General features: G+C 40.3%; 1 protein-coding gene and 1 pseudogene across 4 annotated transcripts in view; one reads left to right on the top strand and one right to left on the bottom strand.

The window, feature by feature from the left end:
- ARHGAP26 (Rho GTPase activating protein 26) overlaps window positions 1–19,329 on the bottom strand; it is a 381,779-nt gene that overhangs the window by 65,438 nt on the left and 297,012 nt on the right. For all 4 annotated transcript variants that reach the window (XM_039836423.1, XM_039836425.1, XM_039836426.1 and 1 more), the window contains exons 19-20: window positions 18,372–18,510; window positions 5,256–5,409 (exon numbers count right to left, since the gene is read on the bottom strand). In XM_039836423.1, coding sequence (XP_039692357.1) covers window positions 5,256–5,409; window positions 18,372–18,510 — 293 coding nt within the window. The remainder of the gene's footprint in view (window positions 1–5,255; window positions 5,410–18,371; window positions 18,511–19,329) is intronic.
- Window positions 174–292, top strand: LOC120581684 (uncharacterized; annotated as a pseudogene).

Below are 19,329 nucleotides of genomic sequence, written 5' to 3'. Positions count from 1 at the left end.
AAGATAGGGACTGGAGAGCATCATCTGTCACTAAGGAACATATGGGTTGAGTATGGCCAAATTTTCTAACTTTTGAAAAGAAGTGGGAAATCTAGATTTTGAAAATATATAGAAATAGATTTTTTTGGAGCAGTTTTAGGTTTACAGAAAAATTGTTCAAAATAACAAAGTTCGTCTACGGCCACACTACCCTGAACAAGCCCGATCCCGTCTGATCTCGGAAGCTAACCAGGGTCGGGCCTGGTTAATACTTGGATGGGAGACCACGTAGGAAGACCAGGTGCTATAGGCGTAAAAAATAAAAATAAATAAATAAATAAATAAATAAGGGATTGTAAGCTGACAAGGTCCTTGCAATCTGTGAGGTCAACCGAGGGTTGCCTTGCCTAAATAAAAATAAATAAATAAATAAATAAATAAATAAATAAATAAATAAATAATGACAAAGTTCCCACATGTCTCTCCACTCTCTAAGTTTACCCATTATTAACATCTTTCATTAGTGCGGTACATTTGTTACAACTGATGAACCAATATTGGTACATTATTAACTAAAGTCCACAGTTTACAAGGTGAAGATTAGCTCTTTGTGTTCAATGGGTTTGACAAATACATGATGTCTTGCATCTGCTATTACAGTAGCATACAAAATGGTATCACTGCCCTAAAAATGATCTGTGTCCCACCTATTCATCCCTCCTGCCCACTAATCTTTTTATGAACTCTGTAGCTTTGCATTTTTTTGAATGTCACACGGTTGGTATCATACTACCATGTTGTAATCTTTTTAGAGTGGCTATTTTCACTCACTAATGTGTATTTAAGGTTCATCTGTATCTTTTCATGACTTGATAGCTCACTTATTTTTATCTGTGAATGATATTCTATTGTCTGGATGTACCACAGTTTGTTTATCCATTTATCTACTGAAGGACATCTTGGTTGCTTCTAAGCTTTGTCAATTATAAATAAAGTTGCTATAAACATTTGTGGGCAGGTTTTTGTATGACCACAAGTTTTCAAATCATTTGGGTAAACACTTAGCAGTGTGATCGCTGAATTGTGTCATATGATAAATCTCATGTTTAGTTTTGTAAGGAACTGCCAAATTATCTTTCAAAGTGGCTGTCTCATTTTGCATTCCCACCAATACATGAGAGTTCCTGTCATTCTACATCTTCACCAGCACTTGGTGTCAGTATTTTGGATTTCAGCCATTCTAACAGGTGTGTCGTGATATCTCATTGTTTTAATTTGCAATTCCCTAATGACATAAGATGTTGAGCATCTTTTCATATGCTTATTTGCATCTGTATGTCTTCTTTGGTGAGGTGTCTGTCCAGATCTTTTGCCCAGTTTTTAATTTAGGTGTTTACTCACTGTTGAATTTTAAGAGTGCTTTATATATTTCGGATACTGGTCCTTTACTGGGGGTCCCCAACCCCCAGGCCATGGACCAGTAAGAACCGAGCCGCACAGCAAGAGGTGAGTGGTTGGCGAGTGAGCCAAGTTTCATCTGTGTCTGCAGCCGCTCCCCAGCGCTAGCATCACTGCCTCAGCTCCACCTGAGATCATCAGGCATTACATTCTCACAGGAGCACTGGTCCCCGATGCCAAAAAGTTGGGGACTGCTGCTTTACAAGATAGTTTTTTTTTCTTTGCCAAATACTTTCTCCTAGTCTGTGGCTTGGTCTCTTAAGAGTGTCTTTTGCAGAGCAGAAGTTTTTAACCCACACGAAGTCCAACTTAACAATTTTTTCTTTCATGGATTATGCTTTTAGTGTTGTATCTAAACATTGACAAACCCAAGGCCTCCTAGACTTTCTCCTATGTTGTCTTCTAGACATTTTATAGTTCCACATTTTACATTTAGGTCTATGATTCATTTTGAATTTATTTTTATGAAAGGTAAAAGGTATATGGTCTGTTTCTAAATTCATTTTTTTTGCGTGTGGATGTCTAGTCGATCCAGAAAAAAAATCTGGATTTTTGTGAGGAGGGTCCTGATTTTAAAGGTTGGTTTGATATACTTTTTTTGGTGGTAGTGGTAGGGAAGGAACTAAGCTCCCCATCCCGCAACACAGATGTCTGTTGGCTGTTTTCACCATCTTGGTTAGATCATCTCTGTCTCTCTCAGCCCCCTGACCTGGAATGCTCTTCATCCACTCATAATATCTTACCTAATGTCCACCTCATATTTTATCTATTCCACCTCTCAATATTTTAACTGGTCCATATACCAACAGATATTTAGTTAATAGCTGTTGAACTCTAAACACACTTATGAACTGTAAGTCCCATTTAGCACTGCCATAGCACTGTCTTTCCTCCTTAGCCAGACTGTAAACTCTTGGGAGGCCAGGAATCCTTTTTCTCATTTACCTTCGGTAGTATAGCATAGATCTGGACCCAAGATACTTGCTGACCATCTTAGACTAGCTGGACTTTGGTCCCGGCTTACAAATACCCTTTGATCTTCAGGAGAGATAGCTGAGGATGTGCATAATATTTAAACCCTGCAGCCTTGCCTTGGCATAGTGAGAATGAATAGTGGCACTCTAACTTTGACCCTGATTTAGCATTATGCCCAAACAAGACAGCCCTACCTCCTTGGAGAATTAGAAAAGATTTACCCATGACACAGCAAAATGTGGTCTCTGAAGTACCAAAGGGTGTTGAGTCACAAATGTATTTCTTTCATTATGATTGTTACATGGTCATAGTGATCATTCTAGTCATTATGAAAACAGTGAAAAACAAATTAACGAAATAAAAAGAACAGACAGTTTTCTGGTGACTGGATCCCAACCTTATGCCTAATTAATAGTCGAGTTAATGGTAATCCCCCACCTCTGACTTTGTTTTTTGTTTTCATCTGCTTAACTAATTGTTTTTCTTCAAGGATCTATCTCTATGCACTACGAAGTGAACAGTGATAGAGCGAATGAAAGGGTCCAGAACTGAGGCTGAGACTCAAGTGGTCTCGGTCGGTTGCAACTAAGCCCAAACATCGTGGCATGGTGTCTTGACAGACTTTTCAAAATTAATTTACTCAGGAAAAGTACTGTGGCTTCTGTTTATTAGGACTACCCAGCTTCTGTTCATGGCTCATCCAGGCCAAATCTCAAACAAAAATAAACAAACAAACAAACACCAGGGAGGCACAAAGTGGGGAACAACATCTCACTGCCCTGGGTGTCAGAAATGGCCAGCGAACCTTCTGCAGAGCCTACAGGACCTGTGCGCGGCCCTCGGTCAGGAGGGTGGCAAACCCTGGTGTTGGCCTTGCCATCAGCGCTGCTTCTACCTTGAGAACATCCTTCGAGTTCGACACTCACAGGTATCAGTCAGATATTCACTCATCTTGGAAGGACAACAGCCTCGTTAGAAACACACAGATACTCCTACCTTTAATCTTCCTCTAAAAGCAGACAAGTAAAACTGTTCCTGGCATCACCCTCCCTTCCCTGGGAAATCCCCACCCCCTGCCCCAAATCTGCAGAAGGGAGGGAACAGTCCCCCTGGATGGTGAGAAGCTGGTGGAGTGACTCCCAGTGTTTAATGGAAAAAAAAAATCACATCTAGACAACTGAAAAATGAAAAGCCCAAGCCCTCTCTTCCAGGACATGTTTAAAAGACAGAACCCCCTTTCTACTCAGCTGCTGGAACAGCCTCTTTGGACACACTGTACTCAGTGGTGACTCGGGGTACTCCCAGCTCCCAGATGCTGCAAACAGAGGTTAAAGACCACTAGTTGATACTACGATTAAAATCAGGGGATGTTAAATTAAACAACCTGGGCTAGAAATTCAACCTTGCTCATGTTGAGCAACAAATAACTTCAGCAATTGGTAGGACAAAGAAGGTTTAAACAAAATAGGGGGGAAAAGGTACTATAATCTCCTTAATGTCTAGGTAGGTGGATTTAGGAGTCACTGAGAAAGCCATGCAGTGAGGGAAGGAGGCTCCGCAGGCAAGTCTGGCCACGGGGAACTAGAGAAACTCACTGCCCATAAGCTGAACAAGTTAAATGATTTTGGTCCACTTCTTGTTAAGAAAACACATTATTTACCAAGTAACATGAAAGTCATTAAACTTCCTGAATATCAAGGTAGGATTTAAAGCCAACAAATAAAAAGAGACCTGATTTTTTCAATGTATGGTTTCATCATATGGTTTCATCTTAACGCTGTTGCGTTGTCAGTGTAAGTACCTCAAGTCCATTTCAGAGTCATTTTTCCTCTCAAATCTTAATATCCCTTAGTCTCTTCAAAGGCAAAAACTGTTGGACCCATTTTACAGATCTGTAAATATCTTAAAGAGATAATGGCAAAGTGTGATCATGCAACCACACATGGAGAGGGGGAAGAAATGGTTCTGACATCCTTGTGTCTTATCCAGTGAAACAATTGCCCTGAAAGCAATCTGTGGCTGAACCGTGAGCTACTTTCACTAGAGACAGGCAAAGTCAACTCTGTTTTTCCTGAGTCTCATACAACCGTAGCCTTAGAGTCCAGCTGTTCTGGTCATGGCCTCACATTCTTTCTGCAAAGGCTGTAGTTGACACGATTTATGGGGTGGCCTGAGGAAGCATGCTAAGCAATGTGAGATGAAACCACAAGGGAGAACCTTCTGGCCCTAACAGAGGAGATCTAATTCCCGTGGAGGACTGGACAAGCAGCCCTAAAACTGCCTGTCTCGGCTATGGGTGGCTCGAGAATGAAACAGCAAATGTTCCTCTCTTATAATCTCTGGTATGTGATCATAGTCATGCTAAGGTTTGAGGATCTTAAGACTCAGAGGGGGACTGGGGGGCCCTTCTTTCTGGAAGTGGACACAGAGGTAGCACCGAACATTCTCAACATAGTCAAGGAGAAGGGAAACCGAGACAACATGAATGAGTGAAACAGACTTGGCTACTGATCTACTGAGCTACTACAGTGCCTGGATGTTAAAAAAAACAAAAACAAAAAACTACATGAAATTGCTTTTCATGCCCAGCAGCCAGCACAGGCAATTGCCATCACCAAAGTCATCTCAGCAGGATGGTAAATCAAAGATCACCAAGGCCAAGAAGCAGTATGTTACAAATAATGGTTAATCCACAACCAACCAGCCAAGCTCCAAGTTCAGGGAGAAGGTTTAAATCATGTTCATAGGACAATGCTCCAAGTCATCTGGGGCCAGAGAGCAAATTCTGGGCAGAATGGCTGACCAAGGGCCTACTACGACAGACAAGTGGACATCATACTTACAGTGAGTTGGGCCGGGTGGGTTTGAGCACATCCAGGTCTGGGTCACTGGAGTTCATGTTGGGCTGTAAACTGCTGCTGGAATTAAGGATGCTGTTTGCATTAGATGAGATGACAGATTCCAAACTGGAGTTGATGATGCTGTTTCTTTGTTCCTCTGGGGGAGAAAAAAGGCCACAAGCCCCATATTAATATCATTCCATAGGAATAGTCTATTCTTACACATACAAAAATTGATAAATAATGAGACTGGATTGAGGTCTCTGGTCCTAACTAAGCTAAACAAAGGACATAGTAAAGCATAAGAATTACAAGTGGGAAAGGAAGAGTCCAAGGGGAACAGGTGATTTGAAACTTTAGAGCAAAACCCCCTTTTCCACTTGAGAGGAAATACCTGTCCTTTAACACAACCAGCCTTTTCCCTAAAAGTGGCCCTACCACTGCACCATAAATTGTGTCTTCTTTTGATTGGAAGATGGTCTGAACAGAGAGCAGCCTTTCAGCCCCTTGCATTCAGCCAGATCCTCTTGGTTACTGTGACAATTTACCTTTTATTTTAAAACTCCTGCCCTCAACGTTGTCTTAATTGCCCAGACCACATTCTATCTCCAGTAGCACTTCACCATAAAATATCTTCTATTTGACCACCCACTTCTTCATGACTCTGCAGTTTAAATTCCTGACCACTCTCCAGACGAACCCTTCTGGGCTGCTTTAGCTCTATGTATTTGATGTTTAGATTCAAGTTAGTTCTTTGATAAAGAGATCTGTAAGGGCTACAGGGTAGTTTGCATATAAAAAACCAAGTCCGTAGTCCAAGCGGTCACGTTAATACTTGGAGATATTGCCAAGCCAGGAGGGAGAAAACCTGAATTTGCTTCAAGACTACATCCCTGACAGGCTGTGTGGCCTCAGGCAATTTTCACTCACACTCTCTGTTTCTTGGCTAAAGCATCTATACAACAGGGAGAATGAGAACTGTCCTGCACAGCTCCAGGAGCTGTCATGAGGACGAGTGGGATCGTATGCAAGAATGCGTTTTGCAAACTTTAGAACATTGCTCAAAGAAAAGAACTTTCTGTTTCTTCCCATCTTTAAAAACTTGGAACCATCCACTGAAGAAAACATTTTTGGGATGATTTAGCTAAATGGCACAGGCACCACTGCTGTAGCAAAATATTAAAGACTTAGAATGTCCTTCTTGTCCCACATTCATTACAGATATACCATATCGAAATCAACTAACATTTTGAGCAATCAATTCACATATCAAAAAATATCATAACTGGGTTAATAATCCTCGCTGGACCTTTTTGAAATGAGCCAGGGGTATACCATATCCCTAAAAAGACAGACTAGGCTCATTGACATGGTCGTTTAGAGGTTAACATTTGAACTCTGGTATCTTTAGGCAATAAAAAGAGCGATGTCATGATAAAAAATATTCTTCCCTTTGCACTAGTCCTGTGTAAAAATATATAATGCTTTCGAAAGGATGTTAGAGTAATTTTCGCATTAAACACATGCACACGCGCACACATACACACACACCAATAACTTCTAATATCTTGGCAAATTTTCAAAGCCATATTTAAAGCCCTGTAGAAGAGGTAAAACCCCCATGAGACTATTGAGAGATTCCTGAACTCTAAGTAGATTTTGAAAAAAGGAGATTATTACATTGATTCCTGAGATTTAGAACTATTCATATTTCAAGAGCTTAAATTCCAAACAGAAACAACAACAAAGAAAGAGAAACCAAAAGAGTGACATTGAGCCAAGATGTAGGCAGACTAATAGGGCCTGCAAATGGGAACTTGCTACTGGGAAGAAAAACAACTCTAAAATTACATAACTAAGGGATCATTGAGGGAATAGCTATGCCACTTATCAGTATGAATCAGTATAAGTAATATTTTCCTTTGCACAAAATACTCCTATTAAGATTCCTGCAAGACTATGAGGAGCCCAAGACCACCATATAAAAAAAGGAAACAAAGATGACACTTCTCAACTTTATACAGGAGGAGAGACGAATAGTTTTATTAACTCCAGTTCAAGGCTAAGTTTGCATGACATAATTCCCTGAATGGAGAAACAGAAGAGTAGCTCATACTTCTCTTGTGATTACATTTAGTTGTCCATGAGAGGGTTATGCGTCTATAAATTAAAAACAACACCTTGCTAAAAGTATTATTAGTTTTTCTAAAATATTATCAGGACTTATTTTCTCTGCCTTCCTAGCCATTAAAAAAAGAGAATATCTGAGATGAAACTTTCTTCAACTTCATTTATTCAATGAATATTTATTGAGCACCTACTGAGTACCAAACAGGGTTCCCAGACAGTTAACAGACCCCTAGACTAATTCCTTGGTATTTTATTCAGATACAAACTAGTGTATTTATTAACTTGAATATGTATTTATTCATATGTTTACCTTCCTCAGTAGACTATGAGCAACTTAAGATTGGATACGTGACAGATAAAACTTTGAAATCACAACTGAAAAAATTGTATAAAGATGCTTTGCTTTATAAAATATTTCATCAGAATCCTATGCTCATAAAAAGATTTAATTCTAAAAACCGGACTTAGGTAAAAATTTTAAGAATATAACTACTATTATAATTTTATAGACTGGTATTCTCCATGAGCTAACAAACAGGGAAGGCTATAGTATATGGAACATGATATTTGTTGGAAATAAACCTACAAAAGAATAAGGACGGGGTAGAAAATGAGAACTTGCCCCGCCTGGACTAGAAAAATCAATAGAATAAAACAGGTGTCTACACTCAAATTGAGCTTAAGGTTTCTAGTATTTCATTTACTGGCAGACATTAGAATTCCTTTTTTAAGAAGTAAATTCTTTTTGAGGTTCTGTTTTGAATCATATTTAGATATCTAGAACCTTTCACATATCGCACAACCTATAACAAAACAAAACGACAACAAAAGCAAAAGGTCAGGGAAAGGGAAAGGAGTTGATTGTGCAAGAAGAGCAAAAACAATTAATAACGAGATTTTAGTTTTGCGGCCAAGATAGCCAAATATGTGTCCTAAAAGGCAGACTATTTACTGGTCTCCCTTGATGGGCCATATGACAAGGAAAACTAGAAACCTGGCACTCACTGACTACAAGACCATTACAGTTTTATTTGACATAAGACCTCAGATAATGAGACTGAGAACTTCTAGCTGGATAGACTTCTAAGCTGAAATGCTAACAATCCTTACTAAGAATGAACAGGTAGGTGAGAATTATTCCAGAGAAGGGGAAAAGAATAAAATCAACAGAAAAACAAATGTTTTAGCGGTTGTGGTAGACTATAGAGATCAATTCTACAGCATCTGGAATGAATTAAGAAATAAAGAGAAAATGATTCAGTAATGTCACTCAAAACAGGAGGGATTTTGTCAAGTGGGCAAATGAGACCTTACTCCTGACAGAAAAACATAATGAGAACAGGCAGCCTAAGTGACTTTTAAAAAAAAAAAATAAAATTAACAAAATCATTCAAATTTGAGAGAGCTGGCCTTCTTTGAGCCACTGATGATTCAAACCAGTTCTGACATTCTGATCAGAAGGTATAAGAAGGACTGATGGCAATTACACCGCTGAAGAAAAAAAATTATAGAGTAGTGGACTGAAAAAGAACAACAACCAGTTATTAGTCAAATCAACAAGATCATAGAGAACCATTTAAATGACCAAAAGAGAAGAATGCCCACAACTGAGTATTCCTAAACTGGTGGAAGTCAGTGAAAATGCTTGCCTTCCTCAAGCATGTTTGTCAACAAGAATCTCTCTTTATATTAGTCACAGAAAACAAGAGCCCAGAAACAAGAAAATGATAAAATCAATTCCTGAACAATTGTAAACATGTATGAGTAATGCATTGGATGCTTTCACGAACATATGTTCTACAAGGAGGCACAAACTGGATGTGGACGTGACCCTCAAGGGCTGGGTCATGTCTGCCCACACAGAATACATCAAGCATCCATTACAGTGACCTGCGAGGTCAGCATCAACTCATACGTTCCTAGTGCCTTGTCCATGCATAGCGTCTACTAAAGCTCCATGTATGGTTATAAGGTAAATAATAAATATAAGGCAACGATAAACAATCAAAATGTGTTCGGCTAGCACAAAAGAGGCAGTTTTGTGTGACTGAATTTTTCAGGTACTTCAGACAGGGAACACTAATGTCCTTGAAATCCAAGTCTTGGTAACAGTGGGCAGTGTTTTTTGTACAAATCAGGAGCGGAAAAACATGAGCATGCAACCAAATCACTGCAACTAAAAAAAGAAAGCCACAGAATAATTTTGGTGATATTGTACTTGTTCTGGGGGTTGCCATGGAAATCCGGGAGCTAAGCTACTTCATTTTCCATATTTACCAAGTGACTCTCCCGCTCACTCTAGTGACAACCCCACCACATGGAAGAGGCAGGGTCTCTGTTTATCGAAGAACCCAGAGACGAGGCCAGGAACGCACATGCAGGGCCAAGCCAAATTCACACGTCTCGGCAGGCATGGACACGCCTGGCCCACTGAATACACAAAGCTAAATAATAAATATGAAACATAGATCTTCGATGTCACTTTGGCAGAGGTTTCCCACCACACATGGACTATCTGTCAGAATTCAGGCTAATATTGTCATCTTTCCACAATGTCTGAGACTAGCTGTCAAAAAGAAGAGGGACGATGGCTTTTCTTTAACGGCAACTCATGATGCCTCATAGAGCCCAAAGGAGGGAACTCTCTCTCCACTTAATCAAACAGGGAGAAAAGGGAGCTGCCAGACAGACAGAAGTTCTGTAAAGACCCAGAGCTTTATGCAAAAAAATATTAAGGCAAAAGCAAAATACCCAGAGGCTTTCCTGTGCTGCTGGGGAGAGAGAGGTGTACTTTCTCCTGCTTGTTAAGAGTTTTGCAATGAAGTCTGTAATGTATCATCTTGACAAGATAGGATAATAATAGGGTGGCAGCTTAATGAATTTTGCAATAATAAATGATGAGTGCACAGCAATTTCTGAGTTTACCATCTCTGGGAAACACCCAAATACACGGGAAGCTTGGAATCAGACTTTCTGAAGCAATTTTTTTCCCCCTGTAGCTTTTGCTCCTGATAATAGTGGAGTGCCAAGCCACGCTAAAATCTGAGGTAGTCTGATTTCAGGCTGACTCAGCCTCAGTCGCTATGATAAAAATAATCTTAAAAAGCAGTTTGGGCAATGTGTTGGAGCATATGAAAACAGTTTGGGCAATGTTTTAAAAAATAATCTTAAAAAGAAGTTTGGGCTGTGATGAGCTAAACAGTGAGTCGATAAATGAAAAATCAGGTCAATCCGTTGTTTTGACCATAGGACACAACACGTGATATTACAACTTGTGGCAGATTGTCTTCAGCAAAACTACCACTGATTTTGGTCCTGTGTGAACTGACTTATCCTCTCCTCAAGACGTTCATAATAACCCTTTTCTTTGCAAAGGGAAAGAATGCCAATAAAACTGAATTTAATGAGAGAATGGGGAAGTTATTGTGGCTGGCCTAGAATTGAACCGATTCTCAGGAATGAGACATGGAGGCACGATAGGGACGCCCAGCCTTGAAATAGCATTCTAAAAACCACAGCGTACGAGTGAGCCTCGAATTAATGGCTGAATAGGGAGCTGAATGATGAGAGTTAAATGGACACTCTACTACCGACAATAGCCCTCTTCTCTACTTGAGAACTTTTGAGTTAAGAACTCTCCCCTTTAATCTATGGTACCCTGATATCTGAGGGCATCCACATATAGACTGCTTATATTATTATTCATTAGAAAGAAGACAATTATATATTTACTTATTTTTATCCCATGACTCATTGCAAAATGGGTTTGAGAGAGTAAATGAAATGTACAATTAAGGGGCTTTGTTTTTAATAATGTAAAAATTAGTCGATATATAATAAGTATGCATTCTTCTTCAATTTAGAAAGTACAGAAAAGCATACAAATATCATATGTATTGTGGCGTGTAAACATCTGGTCAGTTTTCTATGCACAGAAATACGTGTGTGTGTGTGTGTGTGTGTGTGTGTGTGTGTGTGTGTGTATTTTTCCTTTTAACAAAATGGGATAACATTATACCTAATGCTGTTCTATCTCCATTGTTCATTAGTGATAATATCAGAGATATGAGCCTATAATATGCTTTTTTTTTCATTTAATGATCTATCTTGAACTTTCTTCCTGCCATTAGTTTTCCACTGCATTGTTTTTTAATGGCCACATCAACTATGCAGTTTTCAGTCACACACGGTAACCACACATAATTAAGCCGAGAGCCACGTTATCCCTTACAGTCCGTGTGACAATAGGAATCCATGTGGATAAACATGTCATCTGCCAAGACAAACAGGTGTGTCCAGAGCACCCAGGATCTGCAGAGGCAACCTGAGAAAAGGCATATACTGCAGCTCTGCACGCTCAGAGAGAGGCATTATGTAAGCCTTTGAATAGTATGAATTCCCAGTTATTTTTTAACAAGGAAGAAGCACATGAGAAGTATATGAGCTAAATTCTCAACCTCTCACTGGGCCTGTCTGGGAGAGGGTCCAGGATGAATTAACTGAACTAAAAGAATCAATCAGAGCTATAATCCCAGCAGCTAGTTAACATGATCCTTGTAAAACAAAGCCCAAGAATCCATTCCCACCCCCATCACATCAACACTGTACAACTCATCCCAGGCTGCTGATGTATTTGCACTCAAGCATCAAACGGGCTCTTGCTGAGGCCAGGGCAATTCTGCATTACCCTCACATATGGCCCTCTCCTTGGGAACCTGCAGGCTACAGAGGGGGAATACTTTCCCAATCAAATGTAAGGTAAAGCTATAACCTGATGATAATCATCAAAATTGTAGCCAATGTTTATTAGGTGCTTACTATATTCTAGGCCCAGTGTCAAGTACTGTACATGCACTGGTTCACTTAATTATGGTAATTACCCTCCAGGAAAGTTTTTACTAGTGATTGATTTTACAGATGAGAAAAATGGAGGTTCAGAAAAGCTGAGTAATATACTTCAGGTCTCAGAGCTGGTAGGTAACTGAGACGGTATCAGAACAATACAGTCAAACTGCAGAGCTCCTGCTTTCAACCACCACTCCAGGCTGCCCCAAATCCCAGTCCTTCTGGCTCTGCTTTCTACAGTTGTCCAGAAAAAGTATAGCTTGTGTGTTAGCACCTTTCACCTAGATATATCAGTCCAATTTCTGTTGTATGAGGTATCTGTGTGGAAACTTAGAGATTAAACAGAAATCTCTTTTGCTACCATTCATTTGGCAGTACAATTGAAAACCTGCATAGCTGGTGCTGGATCTGCAGGGACAGCTGTGGGGTGTCTGCTGCCTTCCACTACACACACTGAAGAACCCATTCAATATGGTTCAACTGACCCATGGCAGTGCTGGCAGCTGGGAGCAATGGCTTTATTGCTTCTGTAACAGTCTAGCAAGGTTTTCACTTTTGTGGCTCAAGAACTGACAGAGGCACCCTTTTGGAGACAACATGGCTTGGGCAAGGGAAACCACCCGGGTTCACATTATTCCTCTGCCATTTTCAGTTATGTGACTGCCTAACTTCTAGAGCCTTCATTTATCTTTAGATAAATGTCGACAGTGAGAACCTACCTTATTCAGTGATTATCAATTGTGAGGATGAGATCAAAATGGGCAGAGCAGGCTGCCTGGCATGTTAACTGACCTATAATAATTTTACTTTCATTGTTTTTATTAAATGAAGTTCTAATCTAGCTTAGTCTCAAGGTTTTAATCTAATGCATCCATTTATCCTTCCACACCAGACTTTACAAGCAGATCCCTAACTTAATGAAATAAAGTTTAAACTTGAGTTTCAGAAATGGAACTGGAAACCATTTTCCCTCAAAAATTGGGTTGGGTTTGCAGGCTAGGTCACAAAGACACGCAGAACCATGTTTCCTCTAGAAAGATCCCATAAATTAAAATCGGAAAGGAAAAAAACGACTGGTTAATAGTGTAGCTTTGAGGTCAGAATGACTGAGTTCAAATCTACTGCTCTGTTGCTGTGTGACTCTGAGCACATTATTTAACATAAATGTTATTTTCTTCCCAGTGTAAAATAGAGACAGTACCTGTGTCATCTCACTGTAAAGATTAAATGAGATGCTGCTATGCACAGAACCTAGCACAAGAAACCGCTTGATAAAATATGTAGCCATATATATATATATTACACATATAAACAAAAAAGTCAATTTCTAAGGGAAAATGGTTTCCAAGTTCATTTTGGAACATGTGTTTTCACAGTCCTCTCCTCAGTTCTGGAGACGAGAGCTACCCTCTGCTACTTACAGAAAGACCCTTGCTATGCTCCTTCTGTTGAGCATCACAGTCTACCCTTCTGTCCTTTGAATCAGACTATGACTTTCATTTCCTTCAGCATCATTCTCAAATTTCCCCCTTTCAGAAAATGTTCCTTGACCAGCTACAGACAACTCGGATATCTAGTCTTTTTCTCACTAGAATATTCAGTGGTTTCCAAATGATTTGCATTTGCTACTAAGATGTTTTCTAAATCCTACATTTCCCCGTCATTTCCTTTGTTCTTTTCCAAAAAGTTTTAATTTCAGAGACTACTCCCATTTCATTCCTAGCCCCACTTCTACCACATGCTGACTGTCTATGAGGAGGAGCCACATGCTGCCTTGTAACTGAAGTCTCTGCACAGAGCATGAGAAAGAATCCAGCACTTCATTCTGGGAAGAGATCGCTGCCAGCTCAAAGACAGTTTTATTTTTAGGGAAAAAGGAAAAAGACACTTAGAGAAGACTCCACTGCTACCCACAGATTAAAGTGGAAGAGGAGTCTTAGACAGGTGCCTGGGCACATAACTGGTCTACCTACACAGAAGGAAAAACTCCTGGAAAATAATACACACATCTATGAACATCGAGTAACATGTCAGTTACTTCCATGAGCCTGAAGAGCAGATGCAAAGACAGAGAACCGAGCCCAGGAACTTGCAAGGTGACTCTCAAGAGCTTCCTCTCCAGGCCAACTGGCAATCTGAGGCCAAGAGTATTGGCACAGACTCCCCTCTAAGAGAAAAGAATGGGTTCCAACTTCTGTACAGAGTGGGGGCTCTGCAGAGAGGTGAGAGCAAAGCATATGCTGACGATGAACAATGGGAACCTCTCAAATGGAAGCACCCAAGTGAGCTACCCTTGGAGTTTCAGGTCCATTAACTATCTAAACTATGTATGAAGAGAGCTGACCAATGAAATACAGAGAAAATTAAACTGCAAGTACATCGATGAATAGAAAAAGCATAATTAAACTTAAAAGAGATCAGGTATACAGACGTGAGAGACAATGAGGTTCTGAAAAATATCACATGCCCCATTTGAAGGTAGAGAGAGGTATGTGTGAATGTACTTGTGTGTGTGTGTGTGTGTGTGTGTGTGTGCGTGCACGTGCATGTGCATGTACATGCCCATGCAAGCACAATCCCTCTAACGAGATAGTTTCTCTGTGATAAGAACCTGAAGAAAGATAAGGTCACATCAAACCTGGACAGGTGTCATGACGAGCCAAAAATGCAGAGCATGAAATTGATAGACGAACAGTCAGTGTACTCAGCAATATAAATGACCAACTGACAATATGTGAAACCAATTCTAGTCGAGTAGACAAAAGAAACTTGAGTTTGTATATTTATGTTAAGAAGAGGGATCTGAGTCAGTCAAAAATTCAGAGCATGGTCTGTGGACTTCAGAACTGTGGTACACACTCCATAGGCACAACGCAAGAAGATTCTAAGGTTGGATGTAGATGAATATTCTTTATCTTAATGGTTACTTATTTATTCTAATGTATATTAAAAAATATTACCATTACACCATCAAACTCATGTTTTTAGAGGTTTTACTGAGTAGGAATAGGCCATGTATAAAAGTAAATTGCTTTAAATTGATTTAAAAAATGTATTAAACAAACAACAGTGCATAAGTTATGTGGCTGTGGCCCAAAGAGTAAATGAAGGTTTATGCAGATGATTCAAGTTTGGGAAATACTGAGCTAGGTATAGAAAGAGGCCTCGAACTGAAAAACTGAAAAATCACTATTACAGAATATACAATTACTATTATACATTATGGAATACACATCGTTATTATGGAAATACAATTCCAACTCTCCCCATCACACACACAAATTACCTGCAGTGTCTTTACCTACACTTTAATTCTAAAGAATAAACTCAGCAAGTGCTTAATAATGTAGTCTTTTATCTTTGTCCACAGACTAGAAAAAAGGAAGGATTAGGTGTGTGAAAACTTTACCATGCACTGTCCTACTCATCTAATATTGATGGGTGGCTAGATTACAATCTATGGGGGGGCGACAGCTCCTGACCCAGTCTTCCTCACAGCATCAACACACCCACTCCTTCCATGTTGCTTTCCAAGGCAGCCCTGCTATCATTCCAGTTTCCCAGTAAAAAAGCGGTTCCAAAACAGATCATAAAAGTACATGTATATACATACATCTATATGCTTTTCAATGAGACTGTTTCTATTGAAATACTTGTTCTCTGAGAAAGCGGGGGAAGCTAAGCATCCCACAAATATCTGAGCTTGTGGAGATTTTAGTCCTGTTTCCAGGGAGCCTTTACTAACATTCAGAGGAAAGAGATATTGCTTCCCTCTTCCAGTCCTTCCACTCTTCCATCCAGACAGGGACACAGCAGCTTGTTCTGCAGCTTAGGCAGGTCTGCTTTCACACGTCCTTAACTTTCATCCTCTGCCTGTGAGATAAAATTAATCTTGGGCAAAGATCTAATTGATTTTCTCCTAATCTCCATCTTCTTTCTTACATGCTCCCAGAATATGCTTTTAGACCTGTTCCAAAGCTGCTTCTGCTGCAGTCTAATCACAAACTCAGCACTATTTTAAGCTTATAAGAATTTACCAGTACTGTCTGATCTGTCCCCATCTGCACTGTACACACTTAGTACAAAACATTAGGTGACCATGGATCTCCTGGAAACCTGAGAAGCATATCACCCCGTAGCTCGATGTCTTGTTCATGGCAGATGTGGGGGAGGCCAGGCCTGTCCCAAGCGTTCCCTGGAACATGCAGAGGGGCCAAGGCCAGGTGGAGACCGCAGTGAGAGCGACCCAAGTCAGATATTCAAGAGGAAGACAGGTCATCATTCAAAGGGAAGCCAATCCCGATACAGAGTCAAAGCCCTAAAATTGTGCATATCCGTTGATCAAGAAATCCTTCCAGGAATTTATCTTTAGGAAATGATTATGAATATAAACAGATTAGCTACAAAGATCATAACAGTAGCTTTACTCATAAATGCAAAATATCTAAAACACCCTAATGGCTCTAAAAACACCATTATGAGACACTGCAATATATTTAAATGTGTAATATTCTGGGGGTGGGCAAGATTTCTTTTCAGGAGTTATGATAAGGAAAGCCATTACTTTTAAAATGCAAGGGGCTAAAAATTATTTTTCTGTAACAGAAAGAAAAAGATGCCAATCCTGATAAGGAATCTCTTCTCTTCAAGGCAGAGTGGGTCATTATTTTGCTTTGTGACTTTACTGTACATCATGGAGGTCAGCAGTGGTAGTAATAATGGCGGCAGTAGTAGTAGTAGTAGTAGTAGTAGTAGTAGTAGTAGTAGTAGTAATACTGGTAATAATAATAATGCTATCACCACCCCCAGCATTTACTGAGCACTTACTCAGCCCCAGTTTCCATTTGAAGTGCTTCAATCACACAACAACCCTGTGAGGTAATAACTGTTATCATCCCTATTCTCCAGAAGAGGAAGCTGAAGCCCTGAGGTGTTTGAGAACCTTCCCCATCGCACAAAGCCAGTGAGCAGCAGAGGCAGAACTCTCACCTGGGACATCAGGTGCCAGTGTGCCTTTCAACCAGTGTGTTCTACTGCCTCTCTGAAGGTACATAGCTCCACAAGAGCAGTCACGCATTACCATTACCTGTCTATTCACTTGTCTGCCTCCCTTACTCAGTTGTGAGCTCCTTAAACACATACTCATATTATGCTCCCATCCCTGGCAGACATCATGTAAATGTCAGCTGCCTAAATGGACCAACCTTGGTATCTGTGTGTGATTAAACAACTAATAATAATAGCAGCAGCTCTCAGCTGTCAGCCCTTGCCATGTCTAGGCTTTGTGCCTGAGGCTTCAATGCATAACTTTATTTAATCATCACAACTTCCCTATGAGGTATTATCTCTACTTCATAGATAAGCAAACTGAGGCTGAGAGAAGGTGAAAGGCTTGCTTGCCCATGTGCTGCTGCCAGCATAGGAACCCAGGTCTGATGGACTTGAGGCTGAACTGGAGCCCTCGACTCCTATCCTATGATACTCAACTCTCATTACAAATGTTAAACGAGACTGGATATTTTAGGATGCAGTAACCTGATCACTGCAAAGATCTCAGAAATTCTGAGATGAAAAAAGATTTAATTACACTGCTATTTGGAACAAGGACAGTATTATTTTGTAATTAATTCATTAGTTAATTTCACATATTTATGAAGTGTCCACTCCATACCAGACCCTGTGAGAGGGGGAGTAGTAGAAAGACGAGCAAAACAAAGTCCTGCCCTCACAGAGTCACATTCTAGTGGGACATGTGACTCGCATTAATAAGCATCTAATTACAAACTGAGAAAAGGCAAGGAAACTAGTTCTATGGAAGCTACGAACAAAAGAGGGCCGGAAGAAGCATGTCTGAGCTGAGCTCTTACTGTGTGGGAGGGAGAGCACTCAGCTGTCTGCCCACGGGAGATCTGGAGAGGGAATCCTGAACAGCGAGTGGCCCCGGGCTTTCATTCTCAGCAGTACTGCTTCCTGTCCTATCAGGGTTACACAGCCATGGTACCTAAGAGGGCACAATGCTACACAGTCCTCAAGGACACAAAAGGTGGCAGCCCACAGAGAAGGGGGAGGTGTGCCCCCTGAGCGACTGGGAGGCGGCACGGGATGTCCCTTGAGGGCCTGGCTGGCCTGAGCAGTGGGACTCACGTTTCTCTGTTGATTGCGTGGCATGGAAGAGCGTCAAGGGCCTCTCACTGCAGGACGGGGGCTTGGAATCACTGCTCTTCTTCCGAGACAGGTGCAGCTGGGCATTGGTGAGAGGCACATCAGGCACGGTGTTGAATATCTGTAAGTAAAATTCATAAAATGGGTACATGCTGCCATGAATTGGAGAGAAAGCACAGGCTGAACCAGTACAACTGCAAGCTTCGTGGTATCTAAGAATCAGTAAGAAAAAGACCTGCAAAGACCATCAGCGTTTGCTCGGGACACTATTTTAAATATCTCTAGGAAATGGCATTAAACATTCTCCTTCGGAGAGCCTGCTAACCATTTGCTTCCATTTCCAATCCTTCCACCATACTTCCTACTGGTCTTCTTTTTGTTGCTTTCTCCAGGGGAAATGGAAAGCAGCTGTGCTAAATATAAGCCATTGTCTGTTAATAGGACTTAAAGTTTTTTGACCACTTTTGTCCAGAACCAATTATTCAAAACCTCTTTACTTTTCCTCATTGGTTCTATTTCTCAGTTTTTAATGATTGCTTCACAACTTTCTCAGAACGTGAAACACGAATTTTTTAAAAATATTTTTTAAATGTACTTATTTTTTTATGGTGACATTGGTTAACGAAATCTGATAAGTCTCAGCTGTACATTTTAACATAAGGTAAACATGCATTTAAGTAATATACCAAAAAGAAGCCCAGAGCAGAACACCATTTCTTAGTCCTCAATCATTCTCAAAGAGAGCATCCTTTCTAGTTCAGCAGCTCTGTTACCTTTGATGCCTAAGCATTCTTTTCTCATTTAAAAGGGGGTTGGGGGAGGGGGTGGGGAGATTCCTTTAATGATAAAAATAACATATAAATACTACACACAATTTGAAAAACACATCAAGAAGAAAACAGAAAAAGTTTCCCAATTCCAGTATTTAGAGATAACCACT

Source organism: Pteropus medius, unplaced genomic scaffold, assembly GCF_902729225.1.
Source record: "Pteropus medius unplaced genomic scaffold, Ma_sr-lr_union100, whole genome shotgun sequence".
Lineage (NCBI taxonomy): Eukaryota > Metazoa > Chordata > Mammalia > Chiroptera > Pteropodidae > Pteropus > Pteropus medius.
The sequence above is the reverse complement of the archived record's forward strand: the minus strand, read 5'-3'. Positions and strand labels throughout refer to the sequence as shown.